Here is a 22,116-nt window from a genome sequence, read left to right as displayed (position 1 = left end):
ACAAAACCCCCGCCATGTTTTAAATTAGTCCATGCCGTGGCAATCTGCCTTAAAATACCAGACTGTTTAAAAAAAAGAATCAAAGGTCATTTTATTCATATGCTGTCCCTATTCACAATCCTGGATTTACTACAGAGTTCATAAAACAGGAACTAAAAATTGTAAAATTCAGCAGCTGGGAAATGCCAGGGCTCAGGTCTCTGATTGACTTTTAAAAACTGTTTTTAATTATAGTGAACCATGCAAAATGCACATCTTGCCTCATCATTCTGGAACCGTTGAGGAGGACTGTGTCTTGACATGCACAGTCACAGTGGAGTGGAGAATTTGTTTGACTTTGTTGGGTTATTCCTACATGTATTGTTTTAAGTTCATTTTGGAGTGACTGCCCAACTCTTAGTTACCTTTTTATCTCTGCCCCTTTATAGCTCCAGAAAAGTCTTGACTCCACTTACCCAGCTAAAAAAAAAAAGAACGGTATATAATATATCTCAATTATAGCTCAAAGTTAATTAACCTGACTCCTGGACTTGACTGCAAAGTGTTGGTTAGACACTGTATAGTTTCCTCTCCCTTGCTTGCAGCAGCATTGGAATGGCCTGGCTATTGTTTGTTTTAAATCACAGCAGGACTTGATAGCTTCAATTTGGTCTCCAGTAGTTGAGGTAAAAAGTATTATGCAAATTAAATGTTTCTGTTTTTTTCTTGTCAAAGTGAATAATCCAATTCTGTAGGAAATGTTCCACTTGATAAGGTTAAATCCACTCTGCCTTTTCAGACGAATGCTCTTACAAGGTTTTCTGGGGAGTGTCTTGCTCGCTGTGCTACTTTATAATACCTTAAATAACTACTGGACACAGAGTTAGAGAATATTTCTTACTAGCCTGATAATCAGGACATCCACCTCAGAGGTGGGGCTTCTGGGTTTCAGTTCCTGTCTCAATGAATATTAATAATTGCTTAAAGCAGATCAACTTGAAGCTGAAAGACCAAGGATCCACTTCATGCCCTATATAGCTTGATAGGCAGGTCTCTCCCATGGGAGATCTATCAGAGGAGAAAACTAAATTAAAGCCTTCCAGAGGCCTGAGTAAGTACTCTAATCACTTGAGCTACTGAGTAAGAGCTGGGGCAACTACTCCCTAACTCTAGAGACCCTACAGGGCATTGGCCATTAGCACAATTTGCCTCCACCGCTTTCTGATAACTCACATTAAAAACCCTTATGTCTTGCTCAGTATTATCCCTCCACCTTCCCCTTGGTTGCCCATAGGTTGAACATCATAGAAGTGACCTTCCAGGAGATCCATAGCTAGTTTGTCTTTTGACATCTTAAGTGTATGGCCTGCCCACGAAAGTTATTAGGCTTCCACTGCAGTTTTTCAACCCAGCTCTTCATAGAACTCTTTCTATTCTTTATTAGATTACCTTTTACACACTTCACTTTTTTTTTTACTGGCTTCCTAAAAGTTGAAATACTTTCTTTTCAGAGATATTGAGTTGTCTCTCTTCCTTAGTAAGTGCCTGTATCTCACCTCCATATCAGTTATCGTGGTCTTGTATAAGCGTAGCTTGCTCTTTCCCACCAGTTACTTGGAGCTAAAATTAACTGCAGTGAAAAGTGTAGGCTCTCCTGTTCTGTACCCATACCCTGATCTCCCCCCTCATCGAACAGTTATTAGTAATAATGCTCCTAGATATTTAATTTGTCTAATTTGTTGATATCCTTGGTCACTGACTGCTAGATAAGATTGTCCAAAGTCATCTCTTTTGCATACAATCTTGTGTTTGGCTTTTTGTTTTTTTCAAAAATTGTGTTTCCAGCTAACTCTATTCAAGAAATTCAACCTGAATTCACTGTTTTGGGATGACCAAAAATATATTTTTCAGTTAATTTACTATTTGCTGGAAGTGTCACCAGCTCTAATTCCTGCCTCTTTACATCTCTTGTCTAGTACAGCTCCTCTTGGTTTTTCCATACCATGTCATCTTCCTTTTTCTGACGAGGATCTCTGGTATCTCTGGTAGTATGAAAGCCTACACCTCTCGGTGGCCAGCTGGAACAGGAATTTAAAATTCATAACATTTTTTTTTACTTCCTAATTCCTTTTCTTTCTTTATCTATATAGCTTTAGTGTTTTGTTTTGCAGTCTGTTGTGGGATAGGATGTGCATGAAGGACTCTTAGCATTTAGGCTGTAAGAAAGTGCCGAGGCAGAGACCATCTTTTGGGTGTTGGTACAATGGCACAATGGGAGAGGAACATGGGCATGTTATCACAACAACAATAATTGTGATGATAATAATAAAGATGTCTGCAATTTCAGCCACTGAAAAAATAATCCAGATTTTACAAAGTACCTGGATTTTCAAGTTGTTTGTTAAGGGATAAAGAAAGATTTTAATATGTGTGCAGTTTAACTTTGTAGAGAGACTTACTGCATATCCTGTGAAAAGGCAAAAGGGTTTCTCAGGTTTTACTTTGATGGCAATATCTCCTTCTTTTCCAGGAGGCAGAATGTTGCAATTTTCATCTATAATCTAAAGCCAAACAGAATACAGTTTAATTACCCTGGGCTGCAGCCAGATGTGCAGACACATGTGGTTTGTGGCACAGCAAACCTCTGCAGTGCCACGAACCACGCTCTTGGAATGTTAAAATGTGCCCTGTACTGCATGCAAATTTTGCTACTAGGAAATCCTGGTAGGGGAAAAAAAATAAAATGCGAAAAAAGCAGTGTAACGCACATGAGAAGAGCGTGCAGCAGCAGACATGGAGGTTTGGTCCTCCTGGGAGATGCTGGCTGCTGGCCAGTGTCTCTATTCCTTTAGTTGTCCCCTGGCTCCTCCAGTGGGCCAGGAAGAGTGGGGAAAGGGCAGTTCCCCAAAAGCAGGGCAGTTTGTCCCACACCAAAGCACACATGCAGGGGCCACTGCTGTTTTGGGGCCGGGCTTCTCCCCACTGTTGCCAGGCTGGGCCAGGGCCTGGCACCTCCCCCCACTACCATTTTGGGGCTGGGCCTGGCACGCCTCCCACCCTCATTGCTGCTGTTGTGGGGCTGGTGGCCCTGCCGTTTCAGGCTGCTGTTTTGGGGTGGGGCAGGGCAGGGCCAGGCCCGGTGCCTCCCCCACAACTGCTGTTGCAGGGCTGGGCCCAGCGCAGCCCGCCGCCTCCCCCCCCCCCACTGTTTTGGGGCCAGGCCTGTTTCCTCCCTGGCTGACTGACCTCTGTCCACCTGTCCCCTCCCCATGAATGATTGGGGGGGAGGGGGGTTGTGGATGGAGTGCTGCCACCCAGCATCCCATGCTGCAGCTGCATCCAGGGAGCAGTGCTGGCCTCATCCTCCACTTTATCTGCTCCATCGCCACCACCTCCCAAGAGCCGGGGGGCGGGGGGGGCACGGCCAGATGCACTGTCCCCACCATCATGGCATCAGGGCCTGTTCTTCCTCCACGCTGCGTCAGCCCCATTCCTCCCCTCCCTCATCTTCCTGCCGTGGGTCCAACACTGTTCCCCACCTCCCTTGTACCGCCATCGCCACCTCCAGCTCGCCACAGAGCAGGGGAGCTGCACTGGCCTTGGCCCCGTCCCTGCTGTCATGGCAGCGGTCCATTGCAGCGCCCCTGCCACCTGCAGTCTGAACCCTCTTGAAGCACTCTGACTGGCTGTCGAGACAGCCAATGAGAGTCCAAATAAAGCGTTACAGAAACAGAAATAAAACTATGCTTTTAGTTGAGGAGTCCAAAGCATTTTGCGGACATTAAGGCTAGCACGTCCAAGTGAGGAAGAAAAGATATAGCAGGTGATCTCTTGGGAAAACAGAAGTATATAGAGAAAGGTATGTATACGAGCCACTGTCATAGTGATTCAATGCTGGAATATAACCCAGTGATTCTGGTTTAATCATGAAAGACCATTCTAGTACCCCTTAACTAAGCAATTTTAATTTTCAGCGATAAAAAATGAAGTCCAGTCAAAGCTAATAGATGGCTGTTCATGTGTTACACAGTCTCATAAAAGAATGATGAAACTGTAGTGCAATCATTTGAGCCATGTATTCAATACCATGTATCATCACATGGATTTTTCCTGAGTTTCTCAATCTCTGTCAAGTCATCCTTTCTTCTGGGATAACTTTTCAAATATCCAAAGCATAACATTTTGTAGGAAATCTATTTGAAACAAAGTGTAGAAATAACCTGCTTACCCCACCCATGGGCAGAAGGCTGAATAATACAAAAGAGAAATCTGCCTTTCTAGATACCTAAATCAAAAATGATTCAGCAAAAATAAGTCCTCTCTTTCTTTTCCGTGGGCTTACTTGTGCTTTCCTGCAAAGAAATCAGAGCCTTCTTACTTTAAGAAAAAATTCCCTAAGGCTTATAGTGGTAAAATACCTGAACATCATAGTCTGGAGATGGCTTTCCCATAGAACCAGGTTTAATCTGCATTCCCTTGAAAGTTCCACAAATCAGCACCTGTATGAAAAGTTTTGAAAATTAAACTATATAGTGTGTGGATTCAGACTTCTGATTCACCTTCAAGTTACTAAATTAATAATCACAAAAAAAGTTACACTGGACACCAGAGTTTATCACACCGGAGTTTATTGCTTCCAGGCTCCACCTTTACATGTGCACCCACGACTGCAATATGCTGAGCTGGATCAGAGCAGCCCGAGCTGGCAGGGTCCAGGGGGTCAGCCTGCCAGCCCAGGGCTGTTCTGAGCCAGCTTAACATGCTACGGAGGGACTGGTTGGGGGCACAAGGGTGCTCCAGTGTGGCGCTAGCTGGCAGGCAGTCTCTGCACTGAAGTGTTCTCATGACCCAGCCAGCCATGTCAGTGTCTACACACGCGGTGCTGTGGAATAAAAAACTCCACAGCAGGATAGTATTTGTTTTTACAAGTACTACCCTGCTGCAGAGTTAATTGGTTTCCTGTGGACTAATAGGGCTGCACATACGGTTGTGAGACATTTAATGTGGAGCTAAATAGTTTACTCTGCAGTAAATGTCTCTTGTAGATGCACCCACTGTATAGCAACCTCTGTGAGAAACAATCATTAAAACTATAATCACGCAACCACTGATAAAACTTCTAAAATCCAAGTTCTGCTCTTGGCATTATATGTACTGTGCTGAAGGAAATTAGGACCAGCTGTGAATGTGAATCTGAAAGCAAAATTTGGCAGCTAATGAAGAGGAATGTGGTTTTGCAGTATTAGGTTCCGATTCAAAGTGCAATGGAGCCAATACAGGGCCTGACTCCTTTCGTTATCTTCAGTGGGCTTTGAATCCAGGCTTTAAAGTTCTGGATAACTTATTAAACCTAGATTATTTTCAACATCATTTATTATTACTATGGATTTCTTCCCCTGAAAGATGGCCAGACCATTTATTGTAGTTTTAAATAAGATTTTTCTTGGCAGGATGAATGGAATTTGCTGGAGCATCTCTAAAGCACTTGGATGTACCGTTTCTGTCTGTCCATAGCCTTCATAGATATCCAGCCCAGTTTGTGTTTTCCATTTTCCCATCACTTCAGGGTTGATTGGCTCCCCTGCACTCACACAGTGTTGCAGACTCTTGAATTTGTAGCTTTGTGTGAAAGAGAAATAAAAGTCAGTCAGCCAAACAGAATAATTTGCCACACAAGGGAAATGAATTCAAAAGGCTGATTCTGTATCTCTTCTTTTAGTGTCAGTGTGTCAATAGGAGCCGATTCCCATGAAGGAACTGGGTGGAAGAAAGGGTCGGATCATGTTTGCTGAGTCAGTAGGTTGGTTTATTCTTGAAGTACAAGGGTTTGTTATTGTCTTATTTTTTATCCTTACTACTGAAAAAGCTGGACATTCTTATACCTATAAAAATGTAGAAGAACCTTGTCCAAATGCTGCTACCTTTTTGACTTCCATGATCCTTTATGGCAATGAGCTCCACAGGTTAATTGCAAAATAGGCTACTTTTTTTGCACCTTTTAAAAATTAATTGTATGGCGCCTGCTCTGCAAATGACTCTGTATGAGCAGACCCCAAACCTGCAGACTAGCATTGAATGGTTTCTTGTTGTACTACTAGAAAGAGTGAGAGCAGATAGATCTACTACTTCCTATGTCTTTTTTGTTATAGTATTTCTTCACTGTTTGTCTTTTCTAATAAAAATAGAAATAAAACTATTAACTGAGTCCCCTTCGTTCCATTTTAGCTATGTGGTGTAAAACAGAATTTAGCTGAAACTCAGCATTTAATATCTTACCATAATCGTACCATAAAATTGGAATTGGAGAACAAAATAAAGGAAGAATCTTGGCATTCAGTCTTAACAATATTAACAAAAGATTGTGTCATAGTGGCATTGAGTTAGAACCTCCAAATGTTTCAGTTAAACCTACTGGATATAGGCATATTCCTATAGTTTAGGATATTCTAGGAGTAAAAGCTAATGAGGAAAAGTTATTTTTCTTCTTGAAGCAGTGTTCTTACAAACTAGGGCTAGAAAAGAAAGCTTAGGATTGGATAATAGTCTTTTTTTCCAATAATATGGTTCAAAATTCTGGACTTCTTTTCAAAGATTTTTTTTTTACTTCAAGGTACCGAACGTACGTAAGTTGCATTATCCCTATATCATATGTTTTAGATAAAAGGTTTTGCTGTATTTTCATAGGTAAGATTCATGACATGGAAAAACGTATGGCCAAATTTTGCGCTCACCTTGAAGATACTACAGGTTTGTGTTGCTGTAAAAACTGCAAAATTTTGCCCACTATTTTGATCGAATATATTGATCTACTGTAACATACTTTGACTATGCTTTACCTGGTCAGGTCATGCTGCACAAGCATTCGATAAGCAGTTGGAGCAGAACAGACAGTTGTTACGGGAAATCTGGATAGACTCTAGAGGGTTTAAAATGAAAGCTAAGTGTTGCAAGCAGAAGTTACCATGGTTTCCTTCATCATTTACATCAGAAAGCTTATGTTTACAGTGTACTATTTGTAACCAATTTATGAAACATTTGATTAGAATAGTAAAGAATTGTGAAAACACATCTGCCTTCAAAATCTCAAGCACTTTTATCATTTTAAGATAGCGTTTTCTGTAAAACAGCTTGTCAATCAGTTCACAATTAGCCTGACGTTTCAGGGCTTTTCATCACAAAACATTTTGTATCCTTCTTTACAGCATTTCTTACAAAGATAGCTCTTAGTACTTGATTACAAAATAATGGAAGCCATAGAGCTGCTGGTTTGTATGTTTAAAGCAGTGTTTCTCAACTGGGGTGCTGCAGCAGCCCAGGGTGCCATGAGAACCTGTTGGGGTGCTGCGATGTATTGTTATACAGGCAAGAGCACCCTGTCTTGCAGAAGCTGCTTCACAGTTCGGCTCTGATGTGCCTCTGGGAAACCGAGGCATGCACAAACACTTCACTTGGCTGTGGAGGTGCTATGGCAGCCTGGAGATCGATGCCATTGCTACAGTGCTGCAGCCAGATGAAACTTCCCTGTGCACCTTGGTTTCCACGAGGCCCTTAGAAGCCACATTGGGAAACAGCCACGGAAGAAGAGGGTGCTTCTACCTCTATTAGGTGTATCTGATAACCCTAACGCAGGCAACAGCACCTGCTCCTTCCACAGCCTTTCCCAGTCCAATCCCACACACACCTAGAAACAGAGGTGCATGGGGCAATTCCACATGGCAACGGCTCTGGTCGCAGAGGCATCTATATCCAGGCTTGCCTCCATCACTAGATAGCACTGTTCTGCCCACCCCTAGCCAGGAAGGGCTGCAGCATGGGACAGGGTTGGGGGGAAGGGAAAGATGCTGGCCTGCTTTATTAGAGACTCCTGATGCAGGCAGGAGCTGCATTCCCAATCTGAGTATGCATGAGGCACATGGGGCACTTCTTCCTGCAAGGGCAGCAGCCATACCCCAACTGAAAAATCACTGGAGTAAACTGAGGCACCACAACAGTGGTTCTTAACTGGGGGTTCTGGCAAATTCAAGAGCTGTGGAGGGGGGCCCCAACTCAAAAAAGGTTGACAACCACTGGTTTAAAGGTTTAATTGACTGTGAAATATACCTCAAATATCTGCCATTTTTTAGTGTTTTCCAGGCAAACTAACAAAGGAATGTGCCTTTCTAGGGATGCTATGTTATAAGCATAATTATAAAAGTCTCTATGAGGGGGCAAGAACAATTCCCCACCAAAAAACCAAACAGACAGTGATGCTTGGATATCTTTCACAGTATCCAAAATGGTATGCATGGGATAGAGTATAACTTGTGTTGTTGTTAAAAAATATAACACTGAAAAGTCAGTCTTACGTCAACTTCTTCATTGTGCCCCAAATCAATATGCTTTACAAAATTCATTTACCTACTACTGCTCTCACTTTAATAACAACAGCTCTGTATTTTTACAAACCATTCCTGCAGATGTTGGCATGTTTCACTTTTACAGCTAGTAATTCTTGCAGGGTCACACAGCATGACTTTTATTCAGCAAAGTACTTAGTCCCATGCTTCCCTCCCCTTAGTCTAAAGGTGATATAAGCAGGGAGACAAAGTTAAGCATCTGCTTAAATGCTTTGTTGAACCAAGCTTGTATCAATTACTCAGTACCATTAACTAGGGTGGGGCCCAGGCACCACCTATGAGGGGTGCCAGGGTACCACCCCGCCTCCATTTCCCCACACTAGAAGTCTTTGCAGCAGCAGGGGTAGCTCTGCACTGCCTCTGCCTGTCTGCAGAGTTGGGCAGTGCATTACTGCACCCAATTGCATAGTCAGACAAGGGGGAGGAGAATGACAACGCGAGTTGGATAAGCAGAATGGTGTTCCCCTGCTATCCCAGGCACTTAATGCGTGTCCTACACCACTGCTACAACTCGCTACTGAAAGCTGGTTGGTTGACTACCTTTCGGTAAAGGGCTGCAGACTTGCAGCATGCTGCCCATTACACAACTGTGAGGAAGTGGGAACTAAGGCAAAAGCAACATGGAAGGAAACCACTGTTTCTTGTCACTTACATCCAGGACAGTTCTTGCATCAAATCGTGGCATGTGATGTACGAAGACACATGCCCCTTGAATCCATGGTGCTAGCACGCTACTCCAGGCTGACTTTGCCCAACCTGTGTCTGACGTATTCCACAGTATATCAGAAGAGGTCAGATCCAGCCAGTACCTAACATTATACAAGGAAAAAGATCTGTGGGGGATTTTCTTTTTCATATGAAAAGGAACTTCACATGACTGCTCCGATCCAATATAACCATAACTTGCTAGAGGAATTATTCCTCATCTCCTGTAATAATGGTTTTGCCATGACTTTAATGAAACTGACAGTTTTTGATATTGGAATATTCTGCAAAAACACATGATTTACAGCAGTCACAGACCATACCTCCCAGTTACTGTGAGTCCAATGCCATGACTGCTGTGGGAATGCTCAGTCATTTTTGGAGATCCTGTTGTTCCACTGGTAAAAAATGCAGACATTAGATCTTGATGTTTTGTGTTCACACAGCTGTGGTCAGCACCAGCATATCTTTTAACAGACAAAAGGAAGCGAAAAATAAAATCAGAGATTCTGACCGTGTTTGTATAAAATAACTTCTGTGGAGTTCTAAGAGAGTATGCACCAAGCAGCACAAATGGGACAGTGTTCTTCTCTTTAGAGAAGGACATCCTGTGAGGGTATATCAAGATGACTGCACAGAGCTTAACCACATCCTGAGAGGACAGATGGCATGAAAGTTGATTTAAAAAAAAAAAGCGACCTTCAAACCATGTTTTTCTCTCTTTTCTTTTTCTCAAACTGTATTTTAACTTTTTGCATTAGAAAAGGCTTGTGATATTATTTCACCAAAAACTCACAGCCCGCCAGCTCCAGGGGAGATGGGAGCATAGAGAACTGAGTACTTCTCTGTTGGAGACCCTGCATGGGGTGGGGAGGAGGAGAGCTCCAGATTACAAAAGTGGGCAGACAAGAATAGGATGGGGTTCAACGTAGACAAATACAGGATGCTGCACCTTGGGAGAAGGAATCCACAGCATACATTCAGGTTGGGGAGTTCCCTTCTTGAAGCCACAGAGGCAGAAAGGAGCTGCCAACACCAGACCGCAGCCAGCAAGGCCAGCCATACCTTGTCATGCATTCAAAAGGTGCATCTTAAGCCGGTCCAGAGGTGATCCTCCCGCTCTGTGTGACACTGGTCAGGCCGCAGTCCAGTACTGGGCACCGCACTTTGAAAGGGATGTGGCCAGCCTGGAGAAGGTTCAGAGGAGGGCCACCCACTCAGTGACAGGGCAGCAGGACAGGCCCTATGAGGAGACTGAGGGACCTGAACCTGTTCAGCCTCAGCAAGAGGAGGCTGAGGGGGGAGCTGGTGGCTGCCTACAAACTCATCAGGGGAGATCAACAGCAAATAGGTAGAGCCCTTTTCTCCCCAGCACCACCTGGGATGACAAGGAGCAATGGTAATAAGCTGATGGAGAATAGGTTTAGGTTAGAGATCAGAAAGCAATATTTTACAGTTAGGGTGGCCAACATCTGGAACCAACTTTCCAGGGAAGTGGTCCTCGCCCCTACCTTGGGCAAATTCAAGAGGAGGTTAGATGATCACCTGTCTGGGGTCTTGTGAACCCATCATTCATTCCTGCCTGTGGCAGGGGGTCAGGTTAGATGATCTGTTCAGGTCCCTCCTGATCCTAGCTACTATGAAACTATGCAAGCCATTCTCAGTGTGCCAGTCAGCACAACTGAGCTAGGGCTGCATGAGAAAAAAAAGTGATACCAGGGAAATGGTTGACCTTATCACTAAGGGCTGAATTTGGATTGCGGCACCAATGTTACCTGAACACAGCAATCCTGCAGCTGTTAAAAGCTTTAATACCATATGTTAAGGTGGCACAGGGGAACTTGTAATGCCAGCAACTTACTCCTTTTCATCCTGGATGGCAGTGGTGTGCCACCATTTGGGAAGAGCTGCCTCATATTTTGTAGTTTCACACTAGACAAACATTCACTAAATGTGAAAAGACCCAAAGCCACTGGACTAGTCAAGGCTCTAATAGGAGTGCTGGTATTTTTCCTTTGTGTGCATCTTTCTAGTTCCTAACAAATGAAAATGTTACAGCATATTTTACCTTTCCAGGTCCTATTCCCAAACCAGCCAGCATGCTTCCCTCTCATATTACTGCAAGGCTTTCACTGTAACAGCTACTCACTTGATGAGTTCTTTAAAACTCAACCATCCTTTCTTGTGCTCCTCTGCCACCAGTAGCTTGAATTTCAGGAACTGGCATTCAGACTCAATGGAATCTACAGCTGGTGCCAACACATCATCAGTGATAATACACTTTGCTTTTGACATTTGTAGTCTATGGAGAAGGTCTTTTGCTGTCAACTGTGATGTTCCAGGAATAAGGATAGTTCCTAAAGGCAGGGGACAGATATGAACCTTAATAATAGCATTGCACACATCTGTTAGCCAAACTGTATTCACCTTACACTCATCGGTAGCTTCCCTGACTTCAGCAGTTATGTGCTGGAGTAAGCAAATAGGATTTGGCTCTAGGTTTGTAAATGTATTGCTTTTCCATAATTATATTATTTAAGATCAATATAAATTTGTGGTTAAGACCACAGCCAAGGGCATTTATGAGGTCTGTTAAGAGAAGCTAATAAATAATAGATTTCACTCGTATAGAATGTACTGTACTTATAACAGTGTTGGACTTGAATAATAAGGCTCATGGATTAACATCTATTCATTTGGTAAGAGTGATAGCTGCATTTGCTTCCTTCAGATAAAATGCATCTTCGTTGATTCTCATTTTTCATCATGGCACCTTACACATTTTACTAGGGAAGCCAGCTAACAATGTGCAGAAAACTTCAAACCCTTGATAAAGGACTCATTCTATAAGGGCAGCATATGTATGCAAACAGCTTGCTAGATAGAGATGATTAGCTATATGACTAATTGTACTGGAGAAAAAGGAAGGCTTTGCAATAAAAGTATTGGTTGGGCTCACTGGATTTGGATTTAACCTCACTTCTACTGTAGACTTCCTTGGTGAATTTAGGCAAGCTGCCTAGTGTCCGATTTTTCCAAGCACCAACTGAAATAATTATTCTTTTCATGCTTCACTTCTTCATATGTAAAGTACGACATGTAATACGTCACAAGGACATTGTGAAGATAAACTATTAATAATTGTGACGCTCTGAGATACTTTGGGTTTTATTAAATATTTAGACATAGCAAATATTTAAACAAATATTTAAATAAATATTTAAACAAATAACACTCAGATGCATATCTGAATATGCATATCTGAATATATGCAAGCAAGCAGAAGAGTTCATTTGACATTTATCATGAGCAATGAGAAAGAGAGCAGTGATATAGATAGAGAGAATATTAGGCTTTTGTTAATAGCAGAAGTAAAGGATGCCTGAAAACCAAATAGTACAGCTTAGAGAAATGTAGCTATAGGGCAGTCATTTCTCATTGTGAATGGCCATGTTTCCGATTGAGAATGACTTTGTAATTTTGAGCTTGCTCAGTGCTGATTATTGATTCCATTCATAAATGCTAGTTTATTTGGTTTTTTTACTAACCTGTTCTCATACAAGCCACGTTCACCAGCCACCATTCTGGTATCCGGGGCAGAATTAGAATGACTCTGTCACCTTTTTGTAGGCCACATATCTCAAACAGTACATTAGCCACTTTCCTGGAGAGGACTCCCAGCTCCTCAAAGCTCCACCTCACCTCATCTCCATTATCATTCACCCACCAAAATGCTGGGTTTGTGGGCCTCTTCCCCTCCTAATGAACAACACAGTACATTATAAGTGCTTAGGTTAAGACACGCATTACTTCCCTTCATACCTCAACAAGACAAATGTTCATAACTGATGAGTCACTGAGGCAACTCTGGCCTTATTGGAGTCTATTGTAGTTTTGCCAGTGACTTCAAATAAGCCCTGCTCACTTGTTTGAAAAAACATCTGTAGGATGTTCCTTTAAGAGCTGCCAGGTACTAGATCATGAGTGGATAGCAACACCCACCAACAGTCTTGACTTGCACTCAAGTTCCAGAGTGAGTGGGATTCCAGGCGCATCCCTGTTTTCAGTGCTTTTTATTGGCTACTTCTAGGCAGCTCCACACTCAGTATGCAGGACTTTTTGGATTATCCTTGAGAGGTGTCTACTCTGTGCATATGTTGAATTGGGAACTCGTGGGCATCATACTGGGTTTTGGATCCCATTGTGGGCAGCCGGATGCCTACACATTCAGTGCTGTAATGCCCAAGCCCTTGGTTGGATATAGTCCATAGCCTTGCAGCAGTCAGTGAGGTTACTCATGGAAGCCAGTGCTATAGCACCAAGCTGGGGGGAATAGTAGAACTTGGGAATTCCTAGCCAACTTGTAATCACAAAGTCAGATAATTTACTTGTCAATGATATTTTTCATTAAAATCTTAATGTTAGAAGTTAAAGAAAGTTTACCTTTTCCACTGCAGTCCATTTGTCCAGCACATCTCTTGCAAAGTTGAAGTACTCGGGTATCTGTGGTTTGTACTGTTGTTTTATGGATTCGTAGTCTGAAAAATTCTGAGGAGCCAATAGTGCACCGCCTTTGTTAGTGTATCGGAAGAATCTAATTGGAGAGCGCAGGGACCTGCAGCCTTGGGTTTTCAGGAAGAAATGCATAGCAGCCAGAGCCATAACAGGGCCTTTTGATTTATTCTGTCATCAAGTCACTTGTTGCAGGGCTTATCTGAAAACTATACAGTGCAGGAAAAAAAAATACTTGCCAAATAGATTCAAAAGAAGATTTAAAATGCCTTTATAGCTAGGTTATGGAATAATTAAACATTATCCTGCACTTTATAGAATACAAGCTTCTCATGTAACCTGTTAAACTGTTGTTATTATATGTATGACTTGATTGTGTTATGAAGGTCTTTTATTGCAAGTGCTTTGTTTCCTAGTCAAAAGAAAATGAGGCTGGTGAGTACCTATCACACACTCCAACTACCCTTGTAACTGCTATACCCTACACCACTCATCTTGCTTACAGAACTGAATCAAAGCTCAGGAAAAGAGTACTCATAAGCCAAGTTTTGCATTACCCACCAAAGGAGAAGTGCTGCTGCTGACACATAAAAAAAAAGTAAACCCTTCTTTCCCTTCAGTGGACCACGGCAGTCTCATCTCAGTCCCTGGAAAGATCATGGAGCAGGTCTTCAAGAAATTCTTTTCTAAGCACTCTGAGAAGAAGGTTATTAGGAACAGTCAACATGGATTCACCAAGGGCAAGTCACACTTGACCAACCTGATTGCCTTCTATGATGAGATGAACAACTCTATGGATGTGGGGAGAGCAGTTGATACAATATACTTTGACTTTAGCAAGGCTTTTGATATGGTCTCCCACAACTTTCTTGCAAGCAAACTAAGGAAGTATGGGTTGGATGAATGGACAGTAACATGGATAGAAAACTAGCTGGATTGTTAGGCTCACAGGGTAGTAATCAATGACTTGATGTCTAGTTGGCAGCCTGTATCAAGTTGAGTGCCCCACGGGTCAGGCCTGGCGCTGGTTTTGTTCCATATCTTCATCAGTGATCTGGAAGATGGGATGGAATACACTCTCAACAAGTTTGCAGATGACACCAAGCTCAGGGGAACAGTAGATACACTGGAGGGTACGGCAAGGATTCAGAGACCTCGACAAATTAGAGGATTGGACCAAAAGATATTTCATGAGGTTCAATAAGGACAAATGCAAAGTATTGCGCTTAGGATGGATCAATTCCATGCGCCGGCTGAAGATCAACTGTCTAAACAGCAGCTCTGCCAAAAAGGACCCAGGGGCTACAGGGCACAATAAGCTGAACATAAGCCAACAGTGTGTCCTCATTGTGAAGAAGGCTAACGGCATACTGGGCTGCATTGATAGGATCATTGCCAGCAGATCAAAGGTAGCAATTCTTCCTCTTTGTTCAGCACTGATGAGGCAACATCTGGAGTACTGTGTCCAGTTTTGGGGCCCCCACTACAGAAACAATGTGAACAAACTGGAGAGAGTCCAGCAGAGGGCAACAAAATGGTTAAGGACCTGGAGCCATCGGTGCCACATAGAGGGGGCACTAGCCCCCCTGAGAGTGAGCACTCTGGCTGGTAGGGGGCATGGAGAGTGCTAGCGCCTCCCCTGAAATTGGCTCCACCAGCAGCACGTTGGTGGTGGAAGTGCCGGTGGTGGAAGTGCCAGCACTTCCACTCCCACCATGCCGCATGCATTAGTGCTGGCACTTTCGCCACCCACCCCTGTTGACAGCTGGCCACTGGGGGAACCCCTTGCCCTGGTCATGTCCTGCTGGTGCCCCAAACTCAGGAGGCACCAGTTGCCCATGCCTGGGCACATGGGGCTGAGGGAGGTGGACTTATTTGTCTGGAACAGGAAAGACTGAGAGGGGATTTAATAGCTGCCTTCATCTACCTGAATGGTGGTTCCAAAGAGGATGAAGCTCAGCGGTGACAGATGATGAACAAGGAACAATGCGCTCATATTGTAACAAGGGAAGTTTAGGTTAGATATTAGGAAAAACTCTCTCAAGCAGAGAGTAGCAAAGCACTGGAACAGGCTACCCGGAAAAGTTGCAGAATCTCCACCCTTGGAGGTTTTTAAGTCCTAGGTAGACAAAGCCTTGGTTGGGATGATCTAGTTGGGGGTCATCTGGTTCCAAGTAGGGATAACCTGCTGACAGACATGCTGAAGACTGGCTACCCCAGATCTAGTCCAATTGCCTGCTCATGGCAGGATCGTCCTTATGCAATAAGCAGTATAATTATTATCTGTCAATTGTGGTTGGTTTTTTTTTTAAAGTGATCTACCCCCTATGCAGTGAGACTTGTTAGATTTGTGAAGGCCAGATCAGGGAGGTGTATATAGGGTGACCACCTGTCCCTAATTGGGTGGGACAGTCCTGGAATGGGAATCTGAAGTCCCAGTCCCAGGCTGCATGACTCCAGGACAGCATTTGTCTCAGATATGCAGCACTGTGCAGGAATCAGCGGGAAATGGTGGGTTTTCCCTTGCAGGCTGGCAGTGTTCCAGAAGTGACCAGTTACTGATTTTAAAAAGTTTTGGGAAATGTTAGTAATGGAAAAGCCATCCTATCATGTCAGTGTTGGTGAGAAGGAAAAAAGATCCTTGCTTAGAAATTTGGTGGAGTTTCTTGAAATTTGGTAAAAAAGAATCTTCTGCCTCTGAACTAGACAGTTTGAGAAACTTTGCTGAATATTAAGGAAAACTGCAAGTTCCATGAGCTTACATTTAAGAATAAATTTAAAATTTAAGAGCAGAGATGTGTAGAAATTTTCACTATGCTGAGTTCTGAGGAAAAAGTGTTGGGGAGTGAATTATATACAGATAAAGAAACACAAAAGCTTAACATTGACTTAAATATAAAGGAACCATCAGAGACTTGAAAAGAAAAGAACACAAATGTGGATGCTGACTTAAGGTAAAAGAGCACAACTGGTGGAAGTTTAATGTCTGTCTCTATATATATATTTTAGTGAATCGGATGTATCTTTAAATGTTAAATTTATTATGTGATAAGTTGGATTCATTAATAAAGTTAAATAAGAACAAAATACAGAGATGGATAGAGTCACATGTTATGAATGAATAAAGTAGACAAATGAAAGCTTGTAACCTGTGAAAGCTTTTCTGAATGAGTTAGTCTTCCAAGGTGCCACCCTGTTCTGCTTTCTACCAGAAGTGGTTAGAAGTGAACTAGGAAAGAACCAAATTCTGCTTTAAAATGGAAGGCCCCAATAAAATGTCCTGCAATAGATTGGTAGATTCAATTTGTGCTTGAAAAGGCCGCATGCTTGTACGCTGCCAGGAAAGAAGGAAGGAATTTAGAAGAGATTTATGTCATGGGGGTGAATTTCCCAGTGCATTCTTGTCTGCAAAACTGCCCGGATGGAGTCATTCTCTACCTTTGGAATTGCTACAGCAATGTAGCAGAAATCCTAGCTGCAGAGGGAAACATTGCAGAGAGAAAGAAGAAAAAAGATCAGTAAACAATGAAAAAAAAACAGGGACAGAATATAAATATCCCCTTGAAAAATCTGAAATGAGATGTTTGACTCTCAAGCCTGCTGTCAGGAACATTTTCTGGGGTAGCAGCCTCAGAGAGCGTTCCCCACCCCTGGCAGAGTCCCCTAAGCCCTGCCCCTGGTGCAGAGAGAAGATTCCCTGCCCCTCACTCAGTATGGTCCTGTGGGGTTGACAGGCAGAGGCTAGTGAGCAGAGGCTTTACTGCCTCAGCCCTGTGAAAGCAGGGGGGTGGGAGGGCCGTGGGAGGGCCAAAGGATCCCAGCAGGCTCTCTAGGATGTGGCGGGGAGGTCGAAAAGCCTGGTGGAAGGGGCCTTCCCCTCCCCGTCCCTTTCAGATCCCAGCTGAGGGGATTGGTGCTAGGCTGCGGGGGTCATGTTTGTAGCATGAACTGAACTAATGTAGCTGCTGTTAACATAGAGTGTAATAGTAGTAAACTGTAACCATGCTAGTCTTGTCCTGTAAGTAACGTGACAACTCAATTTTGTATTCTTTTGCTTGACATAAGTGAATGAACTCTGCATGCCCTTTATGTATGAGTATGTGTAAAGGGTGAATGGTGAGAAAATGGCGTAGAGACAGGAAAAGAAGATTTAACTGTGTTTATAAGCAACAAGGCACCAAAATTTGTAAGTTACCAGTCAGTAAACTAATTAACAGTTGGCTGAAGAATCCCTTTGAGGCCTAGGGCACAAAGGAGATAATGAGGAAGAGGAATCCACATATCCTGCCAGATGGGCAGCAAAGATACTCCAAGGCTGAGATACCAACTTTTATGACCAAACTGACCTTGGGCTGAGATAAGCAGAAGATGGATGAGAAACTACTGCAGAAACAGAAATTGGGTATGGAAAACCCCCAAAGTGCAAAACAAAGGTTGCCTATCCCTATAAAAGAGGACTCTGGAATATACCAGGTTGGGTGAGTCTCTCTCAACTACTGCTTTCTTCAGGCACAGACACGTCTGTTCACCCTGCTCCAGCCTGCTATCTGCATCTTCTCTCATTAGGCCTGGGCTGGCCACCCAGTACTCCTATTGAACAACTGTTGCTGGTAACTATAATATCTGAATGGAATGGCCGTTTTGTGTATGTCTGAATGTAATGATGTGTGGGGTGATTTGTGTGCGTCTGTATGAGTGGTGTGTCTGAACCTTTATGTCTAATTCATGTAATCAATAAACGCGGCATTTTGCCTTATCCCCCTTTATAAAGGTCTTGCTCTTGATTTGATAAATCAGTAATTCAAAGTAACATGTTCCCTGCCCCCCAGTCCCAGCTGACGTATGGCAGAACTAGGCAATCCCAGCCCAGCTTGCGGGTCTGCTGGGGGGAGGGGGGAGAGATAAGCTTCCCCCCAACCTTGTACTATGCAGACCCAGGCTAGGGGGTCCTGGGGTCTGTTCCCCTGACCCTCCTCACATCCTGTCAGGCACACAGGCTTTACAGCCTCAGCTCTGAAAGCAGTGGGGTGGAGCAGACAGCAGAGCCCTGGGCTGCAAAGCAGCCTGGGATACTGGGGGACTGTGAGTTAACTTGAATTGGGAGAGGATCTGGGACAGAAGTTCTGTAAACTGATTTGACCTAAATCAGTTAAGTTTGATACTACATCCATCCAGGTATATCTTAACTGGTTTTGGCAATTTTTAAAGCAGTTTATGTGCACTGAACTTCTGTCCTGTTACAGGTTTAAATCAATTTTTGATCACTTAAACCAGTTTACATGCAACTTCCATCTCTAGCCATAAAGTAAGCCATTAGGAGCCTGATACTGCATTCCCTATGCATGCAGTTACAGTCTCCAGAGCTGTCAATATTGTCTCTTTCATGAGCATTAAATAGTCTCATTAAAAAAAAAAATTACATCCTGGTTAATAATATTTTAACTGCAGTAAATAACAGAGAGGCCCTTGTGTTTTCACAGATTTGCAAATGCATGGAAATGGTTTAGAATTTGATCGCAATAATCTTGGCTTTTGCCTAAACAACATTTACAAGAGAGAATGCAAAGAGGATGCGACAGCTTGGAATACAGTGCTCTACAGAAAGCAACAATAACCCTGAGTGAGCTAATCATCGGGGAGAAAGTTACCTGATGCAACAATACCTCTCTCAACCTGACTGCATTCTGTAAAGAGCAGGTTTTTTCAAGTTTGCCAGGTTCAACATAATAAATTGGTTATCACAAAGTAATAGACACAGCTAATCACTAATGACCCCTCCAGAGCTTTCAACAAGTATGATTTTAAATGTTTCACTGAAGCACATGCACTAGAATCCATTATCACCAGAACTTAAAAAAAGCAAAAAACTGTTTGATGACTGATCCGATGTTAAAGGAGTCTCTCACCTCAAAAATGTGAAACTTCTCAGTGAATCTGGAAACTCTGGACTAGACTTCTTTTTGGAGTTGCCTTTTTCCCCCCTTTTACTTGAACAACAATATAAAAAAAATGGTAATTTAAATTTCAAGGTGGTTCAATATGGACTCACACGTGGAGCACATTATGCAACACCACTTTTGTTCAGCAATTTTAGTGATCAAAAAAAAAGAGGGGAAGAGATTTTAGCAATATGGATCTGCACCATTCAATCTGTATGAGACACACCTCAAAGAGAAACAGCAGATAGGGTGGGGAGAGAGATTTACACAAGTGAAAGAGTAGGGGAGAGAGAGAGAGAGAGAGAGAAATAGAAAAATACAGGTTAGAATAAAATTAGCACTGGCATTACATCAGAAAATGTCCCTCAAAGCAGCCCCAGGGTTCAGTGTCCTCATTACAATAGAGGGCTGCCATGTCAGAGCCCAAAGCCAGTTTGCCTCACTCAGGCAGGGAACACTTTTACTTCTTTTCAAGCTGACTTCCAAGCCTGACTTGCGACAGAATTTTTAGACCATGCTGACTGTGCTCAACATCACTAGTGAGACATCTAGTAATGGGCCCCCTTGCTTGAGGTCCTTGTTAAAGGCCATATCCCACCTTTGAATCCCGAGAGGCAGGCAGAAAATGGCACAAAGAGAAAAACTAACCACAGCACAAATCTAGACTTACATGAGGGGCTCCAAAATCTTGTGTGCCCACGAAATGAGTTTCTACATGGCTCTGGAAAGCATAGGAGATTCTGCCGCCTTCTTTCCCCAGCTGCAGAGGGACAGAATGTACAATACTATGGCACAACTGGATCCAAGCCTCTGTAAACAGAATGAGATTGCAACATGTATAAATATATTTGAGTTTGCTTTCATCTAGCTAGCTTGGGCAAACATTGTCCTAAAGCCATGATGGTTAGATACCCGTTTCCCTCCAAAGAACCCTCAGTCCCTAAACAGTAGTACAAAAGGCAGCAAAGAGTTATGATGAACATGTCAGCAAAATGCTTGGAGCTGTTGCTATTAAGTGAAAACAAAACTGTCACATGTATAACATGGATTTCTACCAGTAGGATCCTAAATTCTGTGTTTAGGGTTGAGGAAATTAGCTTTCTCCTGGGTGTCAGTTGTCAGCTGCCCCATTTGGACCCCTGCTGAACCAAAATGGGGCAACGGACAACCGACACCCAGGAGAAAGCTAATCACCTCAACCATTACTTTGCGTCGGTTTTCCACCAGCCCAAGGGGATCATCCTACCTGACAGGACCAGGACTACCAGAATAAGGGCAATCATATGCCTACAATTAACGAAGATTTTGTGAGGGAACAGCTTGAGAGGCTGGACATTCACAAGTCAGTTGGCCCGGACAGAACGAAGCCAAGAGTGCTAAAAGAGTTGGCTGAAATCATATCACAACCAATGGCGAGGAGATCCGAGAACTCATGGTGCTCCAGAGAGGTGCCTGAAGATTGAAAGAGGGCCAGTGTGGTGCCAATCTTCAAGAATGGAAGGAAGGAAGAACCAGGCAATTATAGGCCAATCATTTTGACCTCAATCTCTGGAAAGATCTTGGAAACAATAATCGAAGTAACCATCAACAACAGGCTAATGGAAGGCAACATTTTGAGAGATAGCCAACATGGCTTTGTTGCGGGTAGGTTTTTCGTGACCAACCTCATTTACTTCTATGACCAGCTGATGCATCATCCAGAAAAAGGAGAAGAGGTTGATGCCATATATTTAGATTTCAGAAAAGCCTTTGACTTGGTCTCCCATGAAGTCCTCATGATTATACTGGAGAACTGTGGCCTCAACAACCTCACAGTCTGATGGCTTGGAAACTGGCTCTGTGGTCAGACCCAGAGAGTGGTGGTCGACGGAACCATGATGACACGGTGCATGCTGACCAGGGGCATCCCCCAGGGCTCCATACTTGGACCCGTACTCTTTAACATATTTATAAACAACCTGGATGCAGGTGTCAGAAGTTGACTGGCTAAATTGGCTTATGACACCAAACTATGGGGAAGTGTGGTCACAGTACGGGATAGGCTGGCAATTCAGGCTGACCTGGACAGGGCTGTAAGATGGGCGAATCAAAACCTGATGGCATTCAACACTGAGAAATGCAATGTGCTCCATCTTGGGGGAAAAAAAATCCACATCATACTTACAGGCTCCGCAGTGCTACACTCACTAGCACCACGACTGAAAGAGACTTGGGGGTCATGACTGACCACAAGATGAATATGAGTCACCAATGCCATGCCGCAGCCAGCAAAGCAAATAAAACTCTGGCTTGAATCTACTGATGTATCTCAAGCGAGACCCAAGAAATCATCCTCCCACTTTACCCAGCCTTGGTGAGCTGGAGTACTGCATCCAATTCTGGACTCTGCACTTTAGGAAGGATGTGGAGAAGCTTGAGAGAGTCCAGAAGAAAGCCATGTGCATGATTAGAGGTCAAGAGAACAGGCCTCATGAGGAGACACTGAAGGACATGGAACTCTTCAGCCTGGAGAAGAGAAGGCTCAGGGGGGACTCGGTGGCAGCCTATAAGTATATAAGGAGTGTGCACTAGGAACTGGGAGAACG

The 22,116-nt window shown here is 43.3% G+C and overlaps 1 protein-coding gene across 3 annotated transcripts in view; it reads right to left on the bottom strand.

Moving 5' to 3' along the window:
- The window catches only part of LOC149854923 (acyl-coenzyme A synthetase ACSM3, mitochondrial-like), a 40,132-nt gene that overhangs the window by 11,084 nt on the left and 6,932 nt on the right, over nucleotides 1–22,116 (bottom strand). For 2 of the 3 annotated variants that reach the window (XM_090024131.1, XM_090024130.1), the window contains exons 2-12: nucleotides 20,202–20,341; nucleotides 19,499–19,742; nucleotides 13,524–13,801; nucleotides 12,629–12,839; nucleotides 11,230–11,437; nucleotides 9,404–9,547; nucleotides 9,028–9,184; nucleotides 6,816–6,895; nucleotides 5,475–5,598; nucleotides 4,398–4,478; nucleotides 2,439–2,540 (exon numbers count right to left, since the gene is read on the bottom strand). In XM_090024131.1, the coding sequence (XP_089880257.1) occupies nucleotides 2,439–2,540; nucleotides 4,398–4,478; nucleotides 5,475–5,598; nucleotides 6,816–6,895; nucleotides 9,028–9,184; nucleotides 9,404–9,547; nucleotides 11,230–11,437; nucleotides 12,629–12,839; nucleotides 13,524–13,742 (1,326 nt within the window). In that variant the 5' untranslated portion in view covers nucleotides 13,743–13,801; nucleotides 19,499–19,742; nucleotides 20,202–20,341. Of the gene's footprint in view, nucleotides 1–2,438; nucleotides 2,541–4,373; nucleotides 4,479–5,474; nucleotides 5,599–6,815; nucleotides 6,896–9,027; nucleotides 9,185–9,403; nucleotides 9,548–11,229; nucleotides 11,438–12,628; nucleotides 12,840–13,523; nucleotides 13,802–19,498; nucleotides 19,743–20,201; nucleotides 20,342–22,116 lie in introns of those variants that run through there. The other variant, XM_090024132.1, reaches the window with a different exon arrangement.

This window comes from Crocodylus siamensis, chromosome 12, assembly GCF_052110815.1.
Source record: "Crocodylus siamensis isolate JL-2025a chromosome 12, ASM5211081v1, whole genome shotgun sequence".
NCBI lineage: Eukaryota > Metazoa > Chordata > Crocodylia > Crocodylidae > Crocodylus > Crocodylus siamensis.
The sequence above is the reverse complement of the archived record's forward strand: the minus strand, read 5'-3'. Positions and strand labels throughout refer to the sequence as shown.